Here is a 26,668-nt window from a genome sequence, read left to right as displayed (position 1 = left end):
GAAGCCTGAACCAAGATGTGCCATTCATATGGAAAAGCAGCTTGGGTGGGCCCATAGATTGGGTGGGGCAGAGTCTCTGGGGATCTCCAAGGCAGGTCAAAGACACTTTAGCCAACTTGATGGAGTTTCAAATACGGTATCAGTCTGCCTGCTCTATGGCTTGGAAGGGGAGAGGCTCAGCAAAGGGATAGTGGCATCTATTTGCCCTGATAGCAGACACTTGCAGTTTCTGCCTGTATACCACTGGTGCCTTTCAAGCTGCTACCCTGGTACTGGAACTCGGAAGGAGTGAGTCTGAGTACGTGAGTCTGTTGTGAATTGTTGATCAGGTGATGTGCTAAATTATTTGTTTGATTTCCTAATGTTTAACCAATCATGCATTCTTGAAATAAACCCAATTAGGTCATGATGTATTTTATATCAATCAATTGATCAATCAATTGGAAAAGAAAAAAAATAACATAGTTCTAGTGATAATAGTGAGTGTTGGGGAGAGATCGAAATTAGATGTTTGTATTTATTTCACGTGTTACTTACCTAGTAGCTTTAACTGCCTTTTCATATAATCTTAAATGCATAATTTTTTACTTTGTGTATTTGAATTCTGATGAACAGGTTAATTTTTTCATAGTTTTCATCAGTGACCTCTAGTTAAATAGAAATATTGAAATTTTAAATAAGTGTGCCAAATATGAGTAGAATTTCTAATTTGCAGCTAGAGGCAAATGACAAAAGAAATAAATCCTCTGATTTATTTTCCCACCCACTTGTGTAGTTTGGTGGGTATTAGTGTGGGAAGTTTAGGGTTCTTTGGACATTCATAGAACTTAAGGAAAATAAGTAAGGAAGCTGAGTCACAAAGGTCTGCTAGGGAAGTTATGTCCTAATTTTAGTGCTTTATTAGAGAAAATTGTATAGCTGTCATGGTCAAGTCTCCTCTTAATAGTTAACTCATGAAAGTAAATAAACAAATACAAGAAGCAACAGTTTTCAGTAGGCAGCAATTGAAATGCAGCAAAAATTTTTTGTCTACTCTGTATAGAGCACTGAGCTATCTGAGGATGTTACATAAATTAGACAGGTTTTAATACACAAAGTGAGGTGTTCAAGAGTAACTCAGCAATAAGGAGAGAGGTATTTAAAAAGACAATTTCAGTAAAAAAATGTGTTGAGTGATATGAGCTGTTTTGATAACGTGGAAAAGAGGCATATAATCTAACCTGATGTGATCAAGCAAGTTTTCTGGATGAAATACCTGTATTATTTAAGCTCAGTAAGTTTTAAGAAATGAAAAGTTAGGATTGAGAGGAGAGTTGAAACTTCAGGGGAGAACTGCATTAACCGAAGAACAAAGGCATGAAATTGTAGGAGATAATGCATGAATTACACACCATTTAGTACTATATGGATGGAAGCTTTTGCTGGAGTTTGGCCAGGTCTGCTATATTAATTCTTTTGAGCTTGGGCTTTATCCTCAAAGTGTTGGGGTTATGTGGAAGAAGTGTGACATGTTCAGAATTTTGTTTTGTAACAGCATATCTCAAAAGTGTTGTTTGGTTGGTTGGTTGGTTGGTTTGGCTATTAATAGGCGTAAGGTGACAGGACTCTGATCTAATCAATTTATGAAATTGTAGGCTTAAGTTCTGCTATTTCTTGACTTATGACTTCTCAGATTCCTTAAGACACCAGGTGTATTACAACTTTTCCACCTAGTTTTTCCCCCCTCAAAACACCTCTTTGAGTTAGATTTCACCAAAACTTGTTTTTTTGATAGGTTACACTGTCAGTATAGAGGATTCTAAGGATGGCAAGACTATATAATAGTGAAGAAAGCTGATTGAGAGGCTGCTGTGTACTTCCATGTACAAAGTGATTAGGGTTTGTTCTAGATTAGTGGTTGCTGGATAAGAAAAAAAGGAAATTGAAAAAAATTCACATATTGATAGAACTTAATTGTTTTCAACTACACTTGACAGATGTTTCCTTCTTTCTTTGATGTTTTTTAAAAACAGTTGCTACACTCATTCTGTAATGGCTACAAAGTATGTTTTATTTGACCTTGTAGGCAGATAACTTGTTCACATGGCTTAAAAATAATGGCAAGACTTTTCCATCATTACTGGTTTGTTATAGTCACAATAAACCTAAGTATATGAAGAAGTGAAATGTTCTGTATGGATTGCTTGACAAAAAAGAGCATTTGATTAAATAGATTTAGTGTAGTGGTACCTACAGAAAGAGTTGAGAACATCAGTGAAGCTTGCAAATAAGATCAAATGAACCAAATGTTTAAGGGCGTTATCTCTTTAAAGATATCTGATTGGAAATATTGCAATTAATATTAAAATTAAATTTCTTAAAAAGTTTAATCTCTTGATACTTCCTTATTCTATTGAAGCCTTTTGAATCCCTTAGAGATAAAGACAAAAATGATTATTAGAGGATTTATCTTCAAGTATTATAGGAAAGTATAAAAAATTGGAATGGAAAGCATCTGTTGCAAGTACCAGAAAATTATGCTATTAATTTAAGTGTCATCAGAGCACAAAAGATCACATTTCAGGACTGTGAGAAAATTATTAAAATACTGGAAATAATAGTACTTAAGATGAAGATATTATACTCCACGATCTGGTTAAGTGACTGACATTATTATATCACTTCAGGTATTATAAAAGTAACAAAATGCTTTTAAAGATAATAAGCATTACATTTTGAGATTGGCAGTGTTCACACTTTTCTGCTTAAGTGCTTTTCTAGTTTAACATAATTTAATAACAGTTATAGGGGAATAGCTAACATCTTAGTTCCCATATGTATCTTTTCTCCTTCCTTCTTTGTTATATACACATTTTATATATCTACATATACATATAAGTGATAAATTTCATCCTCTAAGTGATAGGTTTAGGAATGGTTACTCTTCTGCCTTTGTTCTTGCTGTTTTCATTTTCTAAGTTTTTAAAAGCTTCTAATTGTTGAGAAGTCTATACTGAAAAGAAAGTACTGCTATGTGGATCCATTACTGTCCAGAAATCAAAACAAGTGTTTTTTTTTAAACAGCTTTGTTGATGTATAATTGATATACAGTAAACCAAACATATTTAAAGTGTTTAATTTTGTAAGTTTGACAGATGTTTACACCCATGAAATCATTCCTACAATGAAGATAATAAACATTTCTGTTACACCCAAGTTCCCCTTTTTCCTTTTTAATCCCTCACTTCGCCTGCTTGTCTGGTCCCCAGGCAACTATTGATCTGCTTTCTAAAATTTTATAGAATTCTGTGTACTTTTCTATGTCAGATTTCTTTCCTCAGCATAATTAGAGATTCATTGATGTTGTAGCATATAATAATAGTTCATTTTATACTGAGTAGTAGTACTCCAGTGTATGAATATTACCACTTATTGTCCATTTACCTGTTGATAGACATCATGGGTTGTTTTCAAGATTTGGCTGTTACAAATAAACTGCTGTGAATATTATGTGATGTCATTATATGAACCATATGCTTTCATTTCTCTCCAGTAAATACCTAGGAATAGAATGGCTGGGTCATATAAGAGGTGTATGTTTAATATTTTAAGAAACTGTTAAACTGTTTCCCAAAGTGGTTTCGCCATTTTACATTTCCAACAATAGTTTTCTAGAGTTCTTATTTCTCTGCATCTTTGCCGATGTTTGTTACGGTGAGTCTTTGTTTTTGCTTTAGCATTTAATAGGTGTGTAGTGGTAGCTTATTGTGATTTTAATTTGCATTTCCTTAATGACCAGCAATGTTGAGTGTACTTCATGTGCATAGTTGTCATCCATACATCTTTTTTTTGTTGTTGACATGTCTGCATTTTTTTGCCTAAAGGCCTAATTGGAAATATGTACCATATTCATGGTTTAAAAGATTCAATATTTTTAAGATGTCAATTTTGTTCAGATTGATCTATAGATTTAATGCAATCCCAGTCAGAATCCCAACAGATTCTTTTTAGAAACTGACAAAATGATTTGAAAATTTGTACTTACAAAGGACCTAGAATAATAAAAAGAAAAGTCTCAAAAGAACAGCAAGGTTGGAGGACTAATCCTACTTAGCTTATACTTGTAAGTGGGTTTTTTTGTACCTAGCTTCTTTGTAAATGTAAAAAAATTCTCACTTTTTCATTAAGTGCTACTAATATGTTTTGAAAAGAATTTAGACTTGAGCATACAAAAATTCATCAGTGGATATTGACAATGTAGAAACCAGACCACTAATTTCTTTCACTAAAGATACAGAGTCTGTAGCCATGGGGCTAATGAGAACTTTTCATCTGTCTCCCTATTTACTGGCTAAGCTTTGTAAGAAAATGTAATACCTTTTAAGGTTCTTCAGTAATGATACATCCTGCTCTTCTGATGGTTTATTTTACTTGTTAAATATGAATAAGAACCACTAACCTGACCTTTCACTGTTTCACTATTGGGGTACTTGATTTATGCATGTCTTCCAACATAAAATTTGGCAAGCATTGCCAAAATAGTCTGACTGTGCTTTAGCATTATAAAACCTGTTTGGAAAAAAAACAATAGATCTGTTAGGTTTTTTTTTTGTAAGGTCATGATTTGTTTACCTTTGAACAAACTTTCTAATGGCTCATAATCTCAAGGTTTAAATGTCGAATCTATCATACAGAACAAACTGTTCAGAAATCTTTTTAGTTATGTTTGTTCAGAAATTTTCAGCGAATCAATGTAGGGTCCCACATACAGATCTTTTCACTGAAAAGCCCATATACAGAGCAGTCCAGATATTCTGATTTCAGTGCAGAGAATTTTATTAAGTGCCTTAGGTAAACCTAATATTAGATTGATCTCTCAATATTTTCATGCTTGCTATTTTTCAGATCATGTGAAGATGTCTGTTTTTTCCTCAAGACTAATACATTCTTTTTTTTCCCAATTTTTTATTGAATTATTTTTCAAGTACAATTTTCTGTCATTCTTTTATTCTTCTGACCTTGGCTTTTAACACAGGAAATTGGACTCCATATCAGGGAATAGCTCCCCTGTTAAACTTAGCTCTTCTGCTCCCTGTGCATGTAATGTTGTAGAGAAAATTTTCTAACTTCTGTCCTCTAGTGTGTGCCTTTTTTTCTTGTTACATCCTACCCCATATAAATGGACCAAAAGATAGACAAACAGACACAGATAAAATAATTTGTTGTGGTTCAAATGCCTTCATCATGGGCTCTTGCTGCAAATCTTTGGAGTAAGTAGAATAGAATATACTCTTCTCACCTTGTTTATATTTTCTAACTTTTTCAGGATTTCTCCTTTTTTTCCCTTTCTCTGTTCCTCTCTCTCTCACTCACTCACTCACTCACATTTTAAGGAAAAGAGGTTGCTGAGGTTGTTTGCTATCCTGTCTTCCTCTTCCCTCTCCTACCATAGCAAGGCTTAGGTGAGAGGCTTCTACATCATTATCTTTGTTTCTGGGATACAGATACTTTTCTTCTCTGTGAGACAGTATATTGCTCTGTGAGAGTTTATCGAGACACAAAGCCTTTAGTGTGTTTCATTATGGTTTTTTAAAGTACTAATTTCTATTGTCTTTTTTTCCCAGTTTTTTTTGGTCTTGTGTCTTCGTTCCTTTATTTCATTACCTTTAACATTGTGCTATATATATGTGCAAAGAAGGATGTCATTTTCCTTTGATTAGTAAATTAATGAGTTGCAACATACTGAGTGTTATTTTTGGATCTTGACCACATTTACAGTATATAATTGCTTTGTTATTCCTGCTAGGAATTTGTGGTTCCAAACCAATTCCAAGAACTCAAAAGTTTTGAAAAGCTGAAAGATTTCCCTGTATTTTAGAAAGTAATAGCATTATGCTAAGTAAAATAAGCCAGTGAGAGCAAGAAAGGTACTATATGACTTCACTCGTACGTGGAATCTAATGAATAAAATGAACGAACAAGCAAAGTAGTGACAGACTCAAAGATAGAGAGCAGGCTGACAGCTGTCGGATGTGGGAGGGATGGAGAGATTGAGCAAAAAAGGAGTTTAAAAAAAGAAGAAAAACTCAAGGACATGAACAACAATGGGATTGCTGGGGGAGGTGGAAAAGGGTAAAGGGGGAATAAATGGTGACGGACAGAGACTTGACTTGCAGTGGTGAACACATAATACAGTGTACGAATGACGTGTTGTACAGTTGTGCACCTGAAACCTGGAATATTTGGTTAACTGATGTCACACCAATAAATTCAATAAAAAAGAAAATACTACTACTTGTATAATGCATTTTTCACTTCTTCCTTAAGTACATGGAGATATAAAATGTAACCCAGATATTTTGATTTGTAGTCTTTTGATTAAAGAAATGATTGCTGTATATTAAATCATATAAGTTTTTTATATTTAATGGTATATAGTTATATAATTTGAATTATAAAATCTGTTTATAAACAAGAAATGGAAATGGAGTACAGTATAGTCATTGAGATCTTGAAACATAGGTAATTTTAAGTGGACAGAATGGCCTACTTTATGGATTTTCCAAGTTATATTTAGAATTCTTGTAAAGCTCGAAGTCACCTTAGAAGCTATCTAGTGCACACCCACATTTATGGATGCAATTTTAAGGCTTCCAGAGGCTGAATTTGTCTTGGTTAAGCTCAGATACTTTTATACTATGAAGATTTTAGAGCTATGTTCCCCTTATGAACTGGATTCTTTTATCTTTGTATCAGATTTCAACATAGTCCAGACATATGGTTGAAATATTAGTTTCATTGAATTAAGTTTATTTTCTTTATACTATAGATATATTGTAGATATATGAAATGAAATGATGACTGTGAGACCATCTCTATATTTTTACATAAGCTTTTTATGATTTAAAAATTAATACGTTATTGTTGGGAATATGGAAAAGCACAAAGAATATAAAATTGTCATTAAGCTTTTAAAATTTGTTTTCTTCAATTAAAGTCTACAAACAATGCTATATTAAGCTTAGGTGTACAATGTAGTGATTAGTCATATATCTTAATAGTGATTGCTGTAAGTCTAGTACTCCTCTGACACCATATGTAGTTATTATAATAGTGACTGTCTTCCTTATGTTGTACTTCACATTTCCATGACTATTTTAGAACTACCAATTTGTATTTCTTAATCCCCTTACCTTTTTCACCCAGTTCCCCAACCCTCCTCCCATCTGGCAACCATCAATTTGTTCTCTGTTTTGAATTTGTTTGTTTTTTTTTTTTTCATTTATTTTGTTTTTTAGATTCTATAAGGTATTTGTCTTTGACTTAATGTCACTTAGCAAAATAGCCTCTGGGTCCATCTATGTTGTTCCAAACAGCAAGATTTCATTCTTTTTTATGGCCCAGCAATATTTCATGATACACACGTACATCTTCTTTACCCATTCATCTATCAGTGGACACTTAAATTGCTTCCACATTTTGGCTGTTATAAATAATGCAGCAGCGAACATAGGGGTGCATATTATCTTTTTGAATGAGTGCTTTTGGATTTCTTTGGGTGAATATCTAGGTGTGGAGTTGCTGGGTAGTATGCTGGTTCTGATTTTTTGAGGAATCTCCCTATGGTTTTTTACAGCAGCTACACCAATTTGGAGTGCCACAGAAATAGTGCACCAGGGTTCCCTTTTCTCCATATCCTCGCCAACACCTGTTTGTTGATTCATTGATGGTAGCTATTCTGACATGTGTGAGGTGGTGTCTTGTGGATTTAATTTGCTTTTCTCTGATTAGTGACATTGAACATTTTTTCATATGTCTGTGGGCCATCCGTATGTCCTCTTGGATAAGTGTATATTCAGGTCCTTTGCTCATTTCTTAATTGGATCGTCTTCCTGGTGTTGAGTTGCATTAGTGGTTTATTTTGGAGATTAAACCCTTATCAGATATCACTGGTAAAAATGTTCTCATATACAGTGGGTTTCCTTTTCATCTTCCTGATGGTTTATTTAACTATGCAGATGCTTTTTTAATTTGATGTGGTCACATTTGTTTATTTTCTCCTTTGTGTCCAATGCCCTAGGAGATATATCTGCTACATGAGATATTTAAGATTTTACTGCCTGGTTTCTTCTAGGATTTTTATCTAGGTTTTGTTGCTTACATTTAAGTATTTTATCCATTTTGAGTTTATTCATGTGTATGGTATATGTTGGTAACTGTTCACTGACTTTTTATGTTTTGCTTATTTGAAACAAAATTCTTTTAAAAACTATCTAGCTTTGATTGCTTTTTACAAAAAATATTTAGTAAACAATAGTATCTTTTAAACATACCACATTATTTTGAGAAACTTTTGACTTTGAAATGTAAATTGATTTTTTGAATCAGTGATGGCTTTGTTTTTATCATTTAGTGGAAAGGTATTTAACTCCCATAAAATGTATTTAACTAGTTAATGTTTGAGATACTGAATTCAGAGATTAGCTAAAAGTCCAACATAAAAAGAAATCCTGTAATTTGTTTTTTTAAAAGTGAAAAACCTTTCATATTTTTGCCTAATTAAGTCAGATTATTTATTCATGTTTAAAAGTAATTGAATCAAGTCACAAATAGTACAGCATTAAACTTGATGTATACAGCGAAAATAAAATATTTTCATACTAAAATTATATACACTATGCCCAGTATGTTATATACATTAATAAAGTTGTACATACATATCTTGTATTAATAATTACTATGTCATATATAATACACAATTCATTGTAAAAATAAGTATACTTTTTGAAATGCCATACTTTCTTGAGAATTGCATAGTCCTGTTAATGTGGATGGAGGTGAAAAAGTTTGAAGCAGGGAGAGTTGACTCTTATTCAAGACTAGTTTTAGCTGATATGAAACAGCTTAAAATTCTAAATTGAGTTGTATTTTAAGTGAAAGAGTACCTGCTGTTGATAGTGCCTTACAACTTACTCAGCTTTCGTCTTTTTATAGAGCTCCATAATAAGCATTTATAATCAGTTTTTGGCAGCATTGGAATCACTCAAGGCATTCTGGGATGTTATGGATGAAATTGATGAGAAGACTTGGGTACTTGAGCCAGAAACACCTACACGGAGTGCAACGGCACGCAGAATTGCAGTAGGTGGGAAAGAGGATTAATGAGGTGTTTTCTTTCTAAGGTGTTGGATTATATTCTGTATTAGGAAAATGAATCTAAAGATGACGTTGGACTCTTAGGTGAGACTTTTTTCTGCATGAAGTTAACTATTAAAACTTTCGGGATAAACTTTTTTATTACTAAGTATTTAAATGTAAATATTTCAGGGGTAAAGGGCAAGTAGTGAGATGTCTCATAATAAAAGCTGATGATGCCCTGACTGGTGTGGCTCGATTGGGGGTTGTCCTGTGAAGTGAAAACCAGGTCACTGGTTTTGATTCCTGGTCAGGGCATATGTCTAGGATACGGTTCTTCCCCATTTGAGGCGTGCACAGGAGGGAGCTCAGCAATGTTTCTCTCTCAAATCGGTGTTTCTCTCCCTCTCTCCCTCCTGTCCCCTCTCTCTAAAAACAAATAAACAAGAAAGAAAGAAAAGGTGATAATCCAATGGAAGTAGGATTCAGAGATAATGTTAATTAGCTTTTAATTAGCTCAAATAGTGGAGCAGGTTTTCCAAAACTTACATTACTTAGGAAAAACAATTATGTTAGAAATAATGAAGTTTTCATCTATGAATGTAGATAAGATTAGTGTGAACAAATCTGGGAATATTTTGACAAACGTATAGAGAAGGATAAAAGAACCCAAAATGGGCCGTGTATACCCACTTTTTGTACACAAAAAGCATAAAATAATTGAATATATTTGAAGTATTTATTATAAATATCAATATATGAAATAAATGTTATATAACCATAAACAATCCTTCAAATATCACCATAGTCTCTTTACTATAAAATGATGATTTTATGTATTTAATTATGAACGAGCAAAACAGCTTTCAAATTCTGCCTCTCAAGATTTTAGGTGTTTCCAGGGGTGTCCAATACATGGCTCCCAGGCCACATGCAGCCCAGGATGGCTCTGAGTACCTCCCAACACAAAATTGTAAATTTACTTAAAATACTGAGATTTTTTTTATGATTACATGTCACAATGTATTTAATGTGTGCCCAAGACAACTCTTCCTCCAGTGTGGCCCAGAGACACCAGTTTGACTTCACAGTAAATACTGTTAGTTGGATGGGTGGAAGATACTTATTTATATCTTTCCTCCCTGTTTTTCTAGCCCAAATAGATAATGCTGTACAAATCATATATTCCAAAGGATGTTTTGAAATGCTTATGTGAATAATACCCCAATTAGTAAGCAATTTTTATAGTTTTTATCCAGGCATACTAGACTATCTGGGGGAAGAGAAGTAACCTGTTATTAGGAGAAGAGGAAAGGATAATTGCACAGCAAATCTACAACTAGTATTGTTACCCAGTTTGTTAAAGTCAAACAGTATTTAATTTGGAATAATTAACCAAATTTTGGTACATTTGTGAACAAGTATATTTTAAGAATGAAAATGTTTTCTTCAAAGAAGTGTAGTAACTTGTCTTCATGTCCCCATTAAAATAATTATTCTTATCAGGTTATGATTAAATATACTTTTTATTTCTCATTGTTCAGCAAAAACAATCTGGGTTTTCCTCATTTACTCTTGTCTATGTTTACCTTTTAGACCTCCCCCCCTTTCAGGCATTGAATTGCTTTTTTAAGACCAGGTTTTCACCACATTAAGAGATTAGTTAATATAGCCATAGTTAACTGAAAGTACTTTCTGGAGTCATTTGATGACTTTGCCAAAGGCTAATATGAAATTTGTGTTCGTGGCACAGAAAATATTAACAAATGAGATTATAAATTAAGTTTTTATATTTTGGGGTTTTTCCTTGAATGACTTATAGTCATTTATTTTACTTGTGGTTTTTTTTTTTTTGCCAGATCTGTAGTAATTGTATTCAGGTTGTTGCCAACCTTAGCCAAAGGCTTATAACACTACAGTGTATAGAGTTTATCAAGACATTTTTACCATGAAATTAAATTGACCTTAAACAGTTATACTGTGCACTTTCAAAAAAGCAGTAAAATTTTTGAAATTTATAAAGTACTCTAGTACAATTAAAATTTATAAAAGAATTGAGTGACAAGTAGATACAGTTTTTTCATAGATTCTGCAACCAAGGTTTAGTTGTTTTTACTAAATAAGTAATTCAAATTGAATAGGAATTGAACCCTTTAACTTACAGGGGAAAACTTCACATGGAGGAGAGGAATTGAGAAATTATTATTATAAAACATCATAAAACTCAAATCTCAAACATTTATTTTTACTGTTTTTATTGTATTTGTAGTCTTTATACATTATTTGAAGTTTTATTACCAAGAAAATTATGAAAAGTAATTTAGATAATATTTGACCTGTCATTTTTAAAAAAATATTTTTTATTTTTTACAAGATTTTATTTATTTTCAGAAAGAGGGAAGGGGGGGGGGAGAGAGAAACACTGATTGGTTGCTTCTCACTAGCCCCAACTGGGGACCTGGCCCTCAACCCAGACATGTGCCCTGACCAGGAATCAACTGGTGACCTTTCACTTTGTTGGATGATGCCCAACTAACAACCCACGCTGGCAACTGTCAGCTGTGATTTTTTTATATTGAAGATCTTTACCATTCCAATGAACCTTCAATCCTGACCAGGATTCTAATCTAATCTACTAATTTATGGATTAACTCCGTTGTTTGAAACTTAGGGTTCCCAAATCTTTAGTCACAATTATAATTTCAAATTTTACTGTTTTAATGAAATTATAATATAATGACATGTTTACCTTTATAAAAAATTTGTAAAACATTTGGGCCCTCACCAGTGTCACTCAGTGGTTAGAGCATCTTCCCGTTCACCAGAAGGTTAGGGGCTCCTTTCTCGGTCGGGGCACATAGCTAAATTGCAGTTTGATCTGCAGGTGGGGCCCTTACAGGAAGCAACTGATCGGCATTTCTTTCTCTCTCCTTTTTCCTCTCTCTAAAACTCAGTGAACATATTTAAAAAATAAAACAAAACATATGGCTACTCTTTCCTTGTGTATAAAATGAAATAAGTATGCAGCCAGATAGATACTCCTTTATTTTTTGTTTATTTGATTAACTGTTCTACTTCTAAAAACTTTAATATTCTTTCATTCTAGGGCATAATGCTTCAATAAATATAGAGGTAGACCCCAGGCATCCTACTATGCTTCCTGAGTGCTGTTTTCTTGGAGCTGACCATGGTGTGAGATCTCAGATTTAAATGTTTTAACAGAATCATAAAATCATTGTCTACTACTGTTAAAATATTATTCTATATATTATTCTAAAGTATTAATGGTAGTTATTTTAAATGTGTCACCATTTTGAACTTTGTACTTCTGTGTTTTTAATATCTTATAATCAAGCAGTTAAATTCTATAGCTAACAATACTGGATTATATATTTGACAGTTATTGTAAGATCTGAAAGTTTTCATTACAAGAAAAAATGTCCATACATGTGTGGTGATGGATTTTAACTTGTGGTACCCATTTCACAATATATACATATCCCAAATCATTATGTTGTAAACCTAAAACTAACTGTTTTATGTCAGTTTAAATCAGAGACAAATTCTATGCCAAATACGGTTTTACAATATGAGAGGAGCAACCCCTAAATTATTGAACTTTTTTTTTTTTTAATTTTTACACCTGAAGTGGTGAAACCCCTGGGAATTAAGCTGAGCAGAAACATACATTTGTGGTAGGTATCTTTACAATAGAATTGTTACTTTTCTGTGATTTTACAAATTTAATAACAAATTTGTTTTCATGTTTTCAGGGATCCAGAAAATACTCTGTTACAGAATTTGAAAGATGTTTTAGAAATTGATTTTCCAGCTCGTGCTATCCTGGAAAAATCTGTAAGTTTTTTCAGTGCTTTGATACTGCAAACAGCATTGCATAATAAGTTAAATGTGCTTCTTTTAGGCACCAGAGAAAAGTGAAGCTGAAAGGGAGGGAACTAGAAGAATAGCTTTCCGAACTATAAACAACAGTTACATCAGAGAACTTGTTAGTCTTTCATTGGTGGTTATAAGTGTACTTTTTTCCATGGTCTTTGTAACAGTAAATTACATTAATAACACATGTCTTTATTACTAAAAATAGGGGGATAGATCCAAAGTAGCTAATGTTTGGATTTTCTGAACTACCTGCTTTTGGATGACTGAAATGAAGTTCTAATTCATGTACTGTAAGTGTTTATGAAGAATGGTAGTCCAGTTTCTCACAATTCATCAGACACCACTACATTTGCAAATAAAAAGAATGATATCTGACAAAGCTGCTAAATTTTAGACCACTAGACTAGTGTACATGTTTTTGTCTTTTCCTTTAGTTACACAATTTTGAAGCTAGTAACCATTAGCTAATATCACTTCCTATTTTTACATACTACAGTGGCATTATGTTGATGTACAATATGGGAAACTTAAGCTCATCTTGTGAGGCTTAAGTTTTCTATTTTATTTAAAAAAATAGAATTTTTAATATATGTGTAAATTTATTGGATAAAAAGGGAGCACTCATACAAATAAGTGTTAAATAGTAATGTGACTATATTAATATTTTCATAATAGTGATATAGTTACCTTCATAAAAATTGTATAAAAGTTTCATACTGTCCATACCATATTACTCAATTCTCGTTTTCCATTTTGTATGTTTTAAACACATACACTTACATTTTTCTTTTGAAGGATTTTTCTATGGATTGTGGAATCTGCTATGCCTTTCAGCTGGATGGTGCCATTCCTGACCAAGTGTGCGATAACCCCCAGTGTGGACAGCCTTTCCATCAAATATGCTTATATGAGGTAAAGTAAAAATAACATCAGCGAGACTTTTTCAGCTAACACAGCAGAGGAAGGATGCATATTTGAAATGTATAGACTACAAAATCTATTTCAATATGATCTCTTTTGCCATTAGTTCCTGTAGTACTAGTTCATTTCAGATGTCCACATGCTTCCTTTCTTCATCATGCTTTCTCATGAGGGAAGAATGTCCTAAAGTAACCAAGAAGGGGGAAACATACCCAGAATACATTTATGGGCTACTGCTGACACGTAAATTAAATTGATGGTACAGTGGAATCTTTTAGTAAATACTTCGTGTAACCACATACAAACCATAGACTCATCCACTTGGGAGGAGTGGGGGCAATAGGGGAATGGGGCCTCGTGCACTATGGAGCATCTGTTACTTTTTAGGCTACATTTGAGTATCTCACAGCACTCTCAGTCAGTGACCTTTTATTTACTCTATGTGAAATCTGCTTCCATTCCTGTTTCTAGTCATTTACTCTCTATAGCACTCGTCTTAGGGCACAGCTAACATGAGATAAACTGTACGTGCATCATTATACAGAACACCGTAGTGATATGGTGCTTTCAATTTTCTGAGTCTGTCTTAGTATTACTACCTGATTTTTATGATTAGAGATAGCAGTTGGTGCTCTCTGTATTTTAATAAGGGAGAACTGAGGTAGAGATGTCAGTTTCACTTATATAAAATCATAAAATATCAGTTCTAATTCTAGAGATACTCTTAAGGGAAAATGTGCTTTTTTATAGTAATGAATAATCATTTAATTTTTAAAACTGCCTCATGCTTGTAATTAATAGTTGAGAATTACCCCACCAGTGGTGATTAACACCAGAAGTAAGACCTAGATTTTCAAGAGCCTATGGTATCTTTTACAGTGCTAGTGCTTAATTTGTGGTTAATAGATTTAGGTAAGTTTGTGAGCCCCATAGTCTGTATGCATCATTTTTGTGTGTCTCAAGGGTAGAAAAGGTGAATAATTTTCATCAAAGTGTTACAGGGGCCCATAATTTGGTTATATACCAGTGTGGATAGACCTAGAAATCCATGCCGGTTTCCCCTTGTTATTCAGCATATTTATTGTCTGGTATTTGCTCAGAAGATGTCCCCCTTACACTTGCAAAAGAAAGTTAAGAAGGTAAATATTCTGGAATAAAAAATATAATAATGCACTCAAAAAGAAAGGGGAATATTTCTGGAGTATTTGTAATCATGCTAATACTTTATCTTCTCTTTAAAATCTTCAGTGGCTGAGAGGACTGCAGACCAGCAGACAGAGCTTTAACATCCTATTTGGTGAATGTCCCTATTGTAGTAAGGTAAGCAATTAGTCACATTTTATAAACTGTCCTTAGCCTTTAGTTTTGTATTTTAGAAGTATCTATATATCAGCTTATCTAAAACTTTTTGCAACTTATGTATTTAAAAAAGTTTCTGTAAGATAAGTTATCCCTATAAATAGCATTTTAATTTTCAGATTGACCCTTTGATCAAAAATAGTTAATTCCTTTTTTAAAATAACTCCTGTTTTAGATTTTCTGGGTGATCTGAAACTTCAAAAAAGTATTTCTAAACTGTATCATGGCACCATTTTTAGTATAAAGTAGTTTTTTAAAAATGTTCTCAGACTGACTTTGTTAAAATGTATTCTCTCTCTCTTTTTTTAAAGCCAATTACCTTGAAAATGTCTGTGAGGAAGCCCTGAAATGTAAGAATGTAATATTTCTGTGAAGAACTGAAACTTTAAAAATTATAAGAAGGATTTTGTGTGGTATCTTCAAAGAAAAGACAAAATAAGAATACCAATCAAAAGGAAAAGAATGGTGATGCCATAATAATATACATCTGCCTTTGTCTCTTCACTGAGGGTAAACCGGGCAATAGTAAACGAGAATCCTGTGGACCGCTTTAAGCCTGTGCCTTCTGTACCAGTTGTATAATAGCGTGTGCACCAAGGTGGGCGTCTTGACTTGTTGAACATATCTGGACTGGTAGCATCTTGCTGTGGTTCATAAAATGAGTCTGGAAACTGCATACAGCCGTCTTTTTGTGGAGGACTTTTTACTTCATTCAGAAATTCTTGAGACTCACAATACTTTTGTCTTCTTGTGCTTTCCTGTGGAAAAATACATGCATATATATGTATGTATATATAGTGTATTAGATTTGAGTTATCAAGTATGTATTTTGTGTACTCTAAGAATGCTAAATCAGTTTTTGTGTGTTTATTTTACCTGAGAAGTTATTTTTAGATCCTGGATTTTAAAATAAGTACTTACCAGTACCAGACAGTCAAATCTGGTTAACATTGGTTCCTTTAAACCATTTAGTAAGCCAGTAAGTGATCTTATGGGTGTCAGTAGTAACTAGGAATCTTTTTGGTTACTAACAACTAATTCAGTGATTTTGGGGAAGCAGCATGGCTGTGTACCCACTGAGTAGACTGGGCTTGCAGCCTCCTGCCTGGGCTTTGGAGATTCGCATCTTCTGATAATGGACCTCAAGAAGACAGCTGATTAAAATCCTAATTTGTCCAGAAAATTGACCTAGGAAAAGATGCTCACTCTTTTCTCCTAGCATAAAAGGAAACAAATAGTCTGTACAAATTGAAGTTTCACAGTGCATGCCTAGAAGCATTTAACAGAATGTCAAGAACGTGGCCAAAGTGACCTGGAACCATGTGGTACGGCAAAGAGGATGACTGCCCTTAAACTACTCTAGCAAATTCGCACTAATACAGTTTTCCTGAAGTTTTATCAGCTTAATTTGCTAAAAGCAAAATAAGTGAATGGTCATTTCACTGGGTCAATAATATCAATATATTGTTCTTCCACAAAAAAAGAGAAATGTGCCCTAAAGTCAAATATTTCTGAGGGCTGAGAACTACTGGTAAGCTAACTCAAGCAGCATCTATATAATTTAGATGTGGAAGTGGATGATAGCCCCACCTAGATAAGAAGTTAAGCTACTAAAATACCAAGGCAAATGTGTGTAACCTATACATCTCTCTTAGCAACAACAAATAATATCAAATGGGCAAGTACTCATGAAAGAATTTAACCACCAGTCAGTTGTCTTCAGTTTACTGAGAGATCTGACTGTAATAGTCTAAGGTAGAAAAGTGTGGCTCATAAAGTTTTATTGGAATACAGCCACACCCATTTTTCCTGTATTGTCTGTGGCTGCTTTTATGCTACAACAGCAGAGTTGAATTGTTCTAACAATGACTGGATTGTAAGCCTAAAAGTATGTATTATCTGGCCCTTTAAGAAAAATCATTGGTTAAGATGCAGATCTCATTCAAAAGGTCTGAGATGAGATCTTAGGTTCTGTTCTGCTAAGAAGCACCAGGTGATAGTGGTGGGGCTGGTAGGCATAACACGCTCTGAGGAGCGTGGGCTTAAGGTATGCAATGATTTATTCTGTTACAGCAGTGGTTCTCAGTCTGGGAGAATTTTGTCCCACGGGGACTTTTGGCAATTTCTTGACATTTTGGGTTGTCACAACTGGGAAGAGGTACTGTTGGCATCTACTGAATAAAGGCTAGGGATGGTGGCGTACAATGTACAGACAGCCCTTTACAACAAATAACCCAGCCCAAAATGTCAATAGTGATGACATCATGAAACCCTGCATTATGATCAGTCATTAGCCTTAAACACACATTCGAATCAGTAAGGAAGCTATGAAAAAATGGGCACCCTTTCCAGTTCTGGCCAGGAGTAATGGATACCAGACTTCCCCTCCTGCTGTGAAAACCCATGAAATAAATACAACAATGAAGTTGAGCAAAATACATGTAGCAGCTGATCAGGCATAGAAAACAAGGCTGTGATTTTTGAGGAAAGGAAAACCACCCAGACCCTAGAAAGGCCACATTTAAGATATTTACTTTAGATCAGCCCATATACATTTAAACAGAAGTCAGGACATGTTCAGGTTGAACCACCAATAAATTAACTGCCTGTTTGGACAAAATTCAACACTCTTTAATAAAATCTGGAATCTCAAGAACTTAGCACCCAGAATGTTCAACATACAATAAAACTTTACACATAAGAGGCAGAAAAATTTGACCCATAGTTACAAGGGAAAAAGTAGAAATAGACTCAGGTATGACCCAGATGGTAGAGTTATTATCAAACAACAATAAAATATTCACATAAATGTTTAAGGACTTAAAGGAAAAGTTAAACACAATTAGTGAAAAGATGAGGAACTCAGCAAAGACATGGAAAATACAATGTACTTCTGGAACTGAAAAATATGACATGAAAAATTCACTGGCTAGGTTTAACAGCTAATTTGACAACTGGTGAGAGGCTCAGCAAAAACATCCAAAGTAAAGTACAGCAATATAAAAGACTGATTTGAAAAATGAACAGAGCTTTAGTTATCTGTTAAATAAGGTAAAACATTCTATTCTACATATCTTTAGCTCTCAGAGGAGAAGTTAAAAAAGGGTTAAGGCAGGAAACATCAAATAAATCATTTTCTAATGTGATGACAAATAATATCAACCCACTGGTAAAAGAAGCTCAGTGAGCCCAAAGCAGAATAAACACAAGACATCCATCCCTAAAAAATCAAAGATTAAAAAAAAAGCAGATCTTAAAAGCAGCCAGAATAGAGATGTATTAGATAAAGAGTCAATGATAGGAATAATATCAGAAGAAAATATCCACAAAGACAGGACAACAACATCTTTAAAGTTCAGAATGAAAAATTCCATACCCATTGAAGCTTTCAAAATGAAGGTGAGGAGCACTGATTAACAGACAAGACAGACTAAGAGCATTCTAAATTACTCCTCCTAATTATAACTAAAGACTTTAGACAAAAAGCAACTAATATAGACCATTTTGAAAGTTGTAGAATAGAAAGAAGCCTTACTTTATGATAAAGACCTCAGGATGTGAGGAATGACCTAGTTATGAGTCTTTCATCCTAATCCCCCTCTTTCTGGTTCATCTGGACCATAAAGCAGCCTGCATTCTGAAAACAATATGCACAGACTAGAAAAGGTCCAAAAATCCTAAGGGACCAGGGAAATGGCAGGTTTGCAGGACAGAAGCCTTTTGACTATAACTGCTTTACTCTAGGTGAAAACCAAGAAGCTGGACCTCTTCCGGTTCCCACCAGCTGCTGTGGGAACTGTGGGGTGGAGCCCTGCCAAGCATCACTACCCTGTACTAACTGGGGAGCAAACCGATGGTCCCCACTAAGCACTGAGGAAACTAGAATGGAGCCCTGTGGACCATCCCCACACTAACAAGGTGATATCCTATCTCACCAGGTGTTAATGGAAATTATGAAGGCTGTGCCAGTCATTCCCAGCTGAAACTACCGCAGGAGGCCCCTGCCCTCCCCATAAGGTACTATGGAGAATACAGGGCAGAGCCTTGTAGACTACCCTTCCCTGCACTGTGCCTCTGCTGCACCTCACCAGACAGTATGGAGACTGCAGTAGGGTCCTACCAACCATGCCCACTTTGTGTTAAGCAAACTTCAGCAAAGAGACATCAACCCTCAAACACTGTGGGCAGGAATGCTATTGGCCATTACTGCTATGCATTCAGCAAATGACAGCCAAGAGGCAGCAGCCCACTTCCCCCCAACTCAAAACCCCTGCTCCCAGTACTTAGTAGAACTACTAGAGAAAATCAGCAAGGCTATAAAAGAAATTAATGATGCCACAAACCAATGGGATCTAACTGATATTTATAGAGTACTGCACCCCAATATGGGAGAAGTACATGTTCTTTACAACTGCAATTGGAACATTAACCAAGATAGATAATTGTCCTGGGTCATAAAATAAACCTTAACAAATTTAAAACAAAATTACACAAAGTACATCTTCAGACAATATCAATTAGAGATCAATAACAAAGATAACAGACATATCTAATAAGGTATCACACAAAATAAGTCAAGGGAAAGTACAAAATGTCTTGAACTAATAAAAATACAATATACAAGGGTTCATAGGATGCATTTAAAATGGGGCTTAGCAGGACATTTATAGCATTAAATGCTTATATTAGAAAAAAATGAAGGATTCAAATCAACAGCTTAATGTTCCACCTAGACTAGAAAAAGGAAAAATAAACCAAAATCAAGCTGAAAGATATGAAAGGGAAATCGCCAAGCACTTAAAAATTTAAAAACATTCTTCGGAATGGGAGACAGACCCAAGAGGAACTTAAAAATATATTGAACTGAATGAAAATATATCACAGTATGTGGGACATGGTTAACACAGTGCTAGAAAGAAAATCTATTATACTAAATACCTATATTGGGAAAAAAGAAAAGTCTTAATTCAATAACTGAGACTTAAGTTTTCATCCTAAGGAACTAGAAAAAGAGAATAAATCCAAGAATAGAAATCAATGCAATTGACAAAACAAAGAGGGAGAAAAATAAAATAAAAGCTGGTTCTGCAAAAAGTCCAATAAAATTGATAAGCCTGACCTAAAAAAAGAGAGAGAGAAAACAGATGCAATCAACATCTAGAAAGAAATATTACTACAGATTCTACAGTAAAGGATTTAAATAAGGGAGTACTATGAATAATTCTAAACATAAAAAATATGACAACTTAGATAAAATGGAACAATTCTTAAACTATAAATTATCAAAAATAACTCAAGATGAATTAGATTAGGGGGGTAAACTAGTCAGCAGGCCAAATCTGGCACACCACCTGGTTTTCTAGAACCTACCAACTAAGAATAGTTTTTACATTTTAAAATGGTAGGAAAAAATAGTTTGTGACACCTGAAAATTATATGGAATTCAAACTTCAGTGCCATAAATAAAATTTTGTCGAAATCAGCTATACTCATTTGTTTACATATTGTACTAAGATGCTTTTGTGCTATAAGGCAAAGTTGAATAGTTGTGACAAAGACTATGCCACCTATAAAACCTATTTTCTGTCTAGCTCTTTACAGAAAAATCTGCCAACTCTTGAAATAGATCATCTGAACAGTCTTAGTAAATGAACTTAATTCATAGTTAAAAAGGAAAAGAAAGCTCCAGGCCTATATGCTCTCAGTTGAAAATTGTCTAACACATTTTAAAAAGAAACAACACCAATGCTACTAATTTTCTTCTAGAAATTAGAAGGAAAATTTCCCAACTCATCAGCATTACCCTGACACCAAAACTAGACCAATAAAATAAAAACTACAAATCAGTACTCCTAATAAACAGATTCAAAAGTCCTAAGAAATACTAGCACACTGCATCCAACAACATATAAAAATAAGACACCATTACCAAGTGAGGTTGAGATTAGTTCAATATTCAAACACTAATCAGTGTCACCCACCATGTTAATAGTATAAAAGTGAAAAAAATATGATCACATTAACTGATACAGCAAGAGCATTTAACACAATTCAGCACCCATTTATAATAATTCTCAATACATTAGAAATATTACCAACTTGATAAATATGGTCAGCTGACTTTTGAAAAAGTCTTCCAACATATTTAATTAGGAAAGGGGAAATTTTTAAACAAGTAGTGCTGGGACAACGGGCTTTCTGTTCGGAAAAGAACGAACCTCAACCCTACCTCATACCATGGACAATCATTGATTTGAGTTGGTTCACAGACCCAACCATGGAAGCTGAAACAATAAGCCTTCTATAAGGAGCAAAATTACTGTGACCTTGAAGTAGACAAAAGTTTCTTAGTTTTCTTTACAGACCAAAAAAATTCTAAAGAAAAACTTGGTTAATTGAACTTCATATATAAATAACAAATAGCTTCTGCTCATGGAAGACATTGTTAAGTAAATAAATAGGCAGGCTGCACACTAAGGACAAGACATCCACAATACAGCTACTGGACAGGAGACCTATATGTGAAATAAACAAAGAATTCTTCCAACTAAATACTAAAAAGATAGCCAACTAAAAAATAATGGACTACAACTCTTGAAAAGACACTTCACAAAGGAAGATACATGAATGGCAGTTAGCACATGAAAAGGTGCTCAAAATTATTAGCCATCAGGTAAGTGATCATTAGAATCACCATGAGATAGTAATCTACACACGATGGAATGCTAAAATGAAAAAGACGGACAACACCAAACACTGGGAAGGACGTGGAATGGCTGGAAGGCTTGCACATTGCTGGTAGAAGTGCAGAAGGGGAGCCATTTGTCCACTTTTTGTAAAATTGAGTATGCATCTCCAATTCAGCATATCCACCTCTCAAGAGAAAGAGAACGTGTCCATAGCAACACTTGTGTCCGAATGGTTATAGCAATTATTTTCTGTGGTGGCCAGAGCCCAGGTGTCCATTAAGAGAGCACGGGTATGTGAATTGGGGTATCCTTATACAGTGGAGTACCACTCTACCAGAAAAAGAACTTACTAATACATGCAAGAGTATGGCAACAGTAATACACACGGAGGGAGAGAAGCCAGGTGCAAAAGAGTGCATACCGTATGGCTACACATATGTGAAATTCTAGAAGAGGCAAAACAAATCTAGGGATGAGAATCACAGTATCAAAATGGGTTGTCTCTGCAGGAAAGGGACTGACGGAGGAAGGGAACAACTTTCTACAGTGATAAAATCTACACATGTTATGCCCTGGCTGGGTTATGTGCTCAGTGGATTGAGCACGGGCTCCGAACCAAAGGGTCGCCAGTGCAATTCCCAGTTAGGGCACATGCCTAGGTTGCAGGCCAGGTCCCCAGGATGGGACACGGGAGAGGCAACTGAGAGGCAACTGATGCAACCACACATTGATATTTCTCTCCTCTTCCCCTCTCTCTAAAAATGAATAAATAAGATCTTTTAAAAAATCTACACACATCACACTGCCACCCTAATTAAAATGAGTCAGTTTCTTCACTTGGAACCCGGGCATCAGTATTTTTACAGTCCCGCCCCACTGCCCTCCACAGGTGATTCTAGTGACAGGAAGGGCTGAAAAAGAGCACTCGAGAATCCCTATTTTTGTCAGCAAGCAGTATTTGTCTTTAATTTTATGAATAGGAACTGTGAGATACAACCATTTGAAGCAGATTCCTCTACAACTTTAAAACTGATGCTACTATTATTGTAACGGAACAAATGCGAAAGATTCCTATTAGTATTGAACAAGCATCTCTTTCTCTCTGGATAAACTCGTATGCTTCCTGGTTGGACAAGATATGCCTAACAAGCATGCTTCTAAATTTCTCCCTTGGCTGCCAAGAAGTTCAGAGCGAAATTCCAGTGTTCAGTTTAATGATTAATAATATCCCAGCTGCCCGATGTACCAGCTTGGGAGTGGTGATGGGAGGTAGAAGGTGAGGGCATTCAGTTACTCTGTTGTCCACTGTTAACCTCAAATCACTCTGGGAAAATGACGGTATAGAAATTGTGTAAAATAATGGCCTATCCGAAGATACAAATACATTGTACTCTTCTTATCAAAAAGGTTAGATCAGGAAAGACTTACTATTGGCTGAGTGAGTCATCTACTAAAGGCAAGTCACTATCCAACCAAATGATCAAATGATGTAAAAAAACACAACTGTACTGACAGAGCAACACTTCACTTACATATTTGATTATAAGGATTAGACTGGAGGAACCAGTGTAAAAGTATGGAATATTTTCAGTCCCTAATGGATCATAGATGGCATAAAAATTTAAGTACACTTCATTATATTCTTAGGCTCAAGGAAGAAATCAGATCTGTATGCAAATGTGCTCACCACCATTCTGTCTCTATCATTACTGGAGTTGGCTCCTTTGTTTTTATCTGCTGGATAGGATATTTTCTGCCCCTTCTCACTTAACGAAACTATATACAACCTTGGCCCTCGGGAGAAAATAAAACGACTTCATTTCCAAAGGGCATATGCTATTGCAGCACATGCCTTTTGTTAACAATACAAAACAAAAAATTTCTCACCTGAGCCGTGTCTTTGTCAAGCAATCCAATCGGCTTCTCATGTTGCACTTTTCTCCATGTTGCGGAGGACTCGGCACCTCTCTCACTGTGGACATTTTTTTCTATGAACCTATTTTGCACCCGATTGACTTGCTTTGTTGCAGCCTTTTGCGAATCAACCTGTTGATGTAGGTAGAGTAAGTAGTAACATATAATGAAAACTTTTGACACATAAAAAAAATGCATTCACGTCCAGATTCTTGAAAATTTTAAACTTGCCAAGCTTTGAAAAATAAGTAGAAATTGAGAGGAAACCAAGTGGACGTTATAGAAAAAATACAGTAGTCGGCAAAATCCTGTGACCCTTTCTCATCAGTAGGACAAGATCAATTAAAATTAGGGTCTCTGTTGTGTACTCTTTAGAAATTATCTCTACAGATAGTTTGCTTATGGAAAACAGCATTTTTACAGAAAACTGTCCCATTTTAAAACTGCACATGAATTTATTATTAACCTTTGCTGGGAGTGGATCCAGGATATCTTTTTAGTTTAAATTCTTATTAATTAGAATCTTAGATTTGTATGACTGAAGTAAGCTTAATTAATGTTAATGCGTAAGAGGAACGTACAATGTTGCTTCCTTTTTTTATACAGGTAATTTAACCTTTAAGCAGATGAATAACAGTTCAAGTCATCTAATACTGTGTCCCAGTATCAGAGGTTAAGTTTGACAACAAGCTTGCTTCTGAGGTTTCTTTTTCACACCATGGTGCAATCTAGGGGATGACTGACTCTTAATAACCTTGAAGTAGACAGGGGAGTAGAAGGGCAGAACTCTCAATGCAGTCGGAAGAGGGAAAGCCAGTGAAGACCCTTATGTGAAGTACCTGTTCAGCAGCGTCGTGTTTACAGCAGCTGCAAGTGCCATCACCTTTTTTCAGGGGTTAACTAGGGGGCAGGAGATGGGAATGGTACAGGGGAAATAATGGAGTAGCCAGTGCCCAAACAGAATGGATTTCATTAGCTGGGCAAGCAGAGCCCTAATTGGTAGCCTCTCCGTTTTTAGCTTCTGTTGCCAAGTGTGTTCACCCCTTCCCTTTAAAATATGCTACTGTTTGTGGCTTGGTCTGAGTTGTCACAACATCATTCTTTATTCACTCCTCCTCCTAGATCCCAGCTTCCCAAAGGGCAGCAAAGCCACAGCCTTTCCGTAACCTGAAAACTGAAAGTGTTTCCCAATCACTCAGGGATTCTTTGTTTCCGCCACTGAACCCCCACAGATGACTGGGAAAATTCACGAGTAACCACCTCCTGAGCCACTCTCCGTCTTGGCAATAAACGCTCATCATACCCCTCGCGTGAAAGAAAGCTTCCTAAGGCTGCTGTACACGGTTTTACCCTAATCACCGTGAAAATACGTCCCATGGCCCAAAGGATCAGTTGGTGCTGCCTCTGCGCCAGGCACGTTAGGTCTCCCAGGTTTTGCCCTGGGCGCCCCTGCTGTGCAAAGAGGTGGTCTGACAGATTCAGTGCTCCCTGAGGCCACGCCTCCCGTCAGGTGGCGGAGGGGCAGGCGGTGCTGCCACAGGCACCTCTACCGACAAAATGACATCCAGTTTATTCCACAGTTCAATTTCTAGGGAAAGTTTTAAAATGGTCAGAATGAAGTGGGATGATTAACCTGTAATCATGAACACAGTAAACATTTTTCTCAAAGTCATAAAAAATACAAGACTTGGCATCCCACGTAATCAAATAAAAGGATATTACCCAAATGTGTGTCATTTTCAGAAAGTGACTGTTCAAACAAGGTACTTTTCACCTAAATTTCTACTAGTACTAAACACTGTTCTACAAACAGGAACATTTTGGGGCCCTTAAAATTTAATATGCCGAAAGTGTGCATATAATGGAGAAATGATATTCTACTTTTCCCACATAAAATAAACATGAAGACAAGTTTACTTTGAGAATTAAGCTCAAGAAAGAATTTTGCAAACTTTTAAGTTCAGCACAAAGATTACTACCACCTGTAGTAAGATATCCACCCCTAGATTTGCTATGGGAACCTCCACTTTAGGTGAATGTAGGGACAAACTTTTACTGTCTGAAATGTGGGTTAGCTGGAGCATGTTCACTCTGGCCTCCTCCTCTGCCCGGGGAAAGCATCTAGGAGAGACGGTGCCTCAGCAGGCCCAGGGATCTATCCTCTTAACATAGGGATTCAGGTATCACCTTAAGGAAGGAGNAAGATATCCACCCCTAGATTTGCTATGGGAACCTCCACTTTAGGGTGAATGTAGGGACAAACTTTTACTGTCTGAAATGTGGGTTAGCTGGAGCATGTTCACTCTGGCCTCCTCCTCTGCCCGGGGAAAGCATCTAGGAGAGACGGTGCCTCAGCAGGCCCAGGGATCTATCCTCTTAACATAGGGATTCAGGTATCACCTTAAGGAAGGAGATATTGATAAACTGATAACACGATCTGCTACTGGCTCTTGAAGAAACTGCTTATTCCAGGGTTGAGTTGGAACTTCAGTCATGCTGGTTTTTCCATTCGTTGTGAGCATTCTCATCTGGGAATTCTTAGAGCTGTAGCTCACCTCAGTAAGCATTCGACTGAAATATGGCTTCCTTCAGTGAATTTTGGACATTAAATCCCAGTGGATGGCATAAATAGACTGTGGTAGCCCTGATGACAGATTCTCCTAATTTGTCAGTGCTACCTCTGGAGCCATCAGACCTACTAGAGAGTGATTTCAGCGACACATACCATCATTTCAGTTGAGGCAAATACCCCCAAAGATTTGCTTTTCAGGAAA

At 35.4% G+C, this 26,668-nt stretch overlaps 2 protein-coding genes across 5 annotated transcripts in view; one reads left to right on the top strand and one right to left on the bottom strand.

Moving 5' to 3' along the window:
* Positions 1–20,419, top strand: part of FANCL (FA complementation group L) — a 58,577-nt gene extending 38,158 nt beyond the window's left edge. For both annotated transcript variants that reach the window (XM_037047966.1, XM_037047965.1), the window contains 7 exons: positions 8,974–9,124; positions 12,221–12,304; positions 12,764–12,809; positions 12,888–12,969; positions 13,807–13,923; positions 15,181–15,252; positions 15,603–20,419. In XM_037047966.1, the coding sequence (XP_036903861.1) occupies positions 8,974–9,124; positions 12,221–12,304; positions 12,764–12,809; positions 12,888–12,969; positions 13,807–13,923; positions 15,181–15,252; positions 15,603–15,638 (588 nt within the window). In that variant the 3' untranslated portion in view covers positions 15,639–20,419. The remainder of the gene's footprint in view (positions 1–8,973; positions 9,125–12,220; positions 12,305–12,763; positions 12,810–12,887; positions 12,970–13,806; positions 13,924–15,180; positions 15,253–15,602) is intronic.
* VRK2 (VRK serine/threonine kinase 2) overlaps positions 13,440–26,668 on the bottom strand; it is an 89,155-nt gene continuing 75,926 nt past the window's right edge. For all 3 annotated transcript variants that reach the window (XM_037047962.1, XM_037047963.1, XM_037047964.1), the window contains 2 exons: positions 23,868–24,026; positions 13,440–16,049 (listed from right to left, as the gene is read on the bottom strand). In XM_037047962.1, coding sequence (XP_036903857.1) covers positions 15,711–16,049; positions 23,868–24,026 — 498 coding nt within the window. In that variant the 3' untranslated portion in view covers positions 13,440–15,710. The remainder of the gene's footprint in view (positions 16,050–23,867; positions 24,027–26,668) is intronic.

The sequence above is a fragment of the Sturnira hondurensis genome, unplaced genomic scaffold (assembly GCF_014824575.4).
Source record: "Sturnira hondurensis isolate 20B ecotype Veracruz unplaced genomic scaffold, ASM1482457v3 Scaffold0006413, whole genome shotgun sequence".
In the NCBI taxonomy this organism is placed as follows: domain Eukaryota; kingdom Metazoa; phylum Chordata; class Mammalia; order Chiroptera; family Phyllostomidae; genus Sturnira; species Sturnira hondurensis.
Note: the sequence above shows the minus strand (reverse complement) of the source record. Positions and strands in the feature narration are given on the sequence as shown.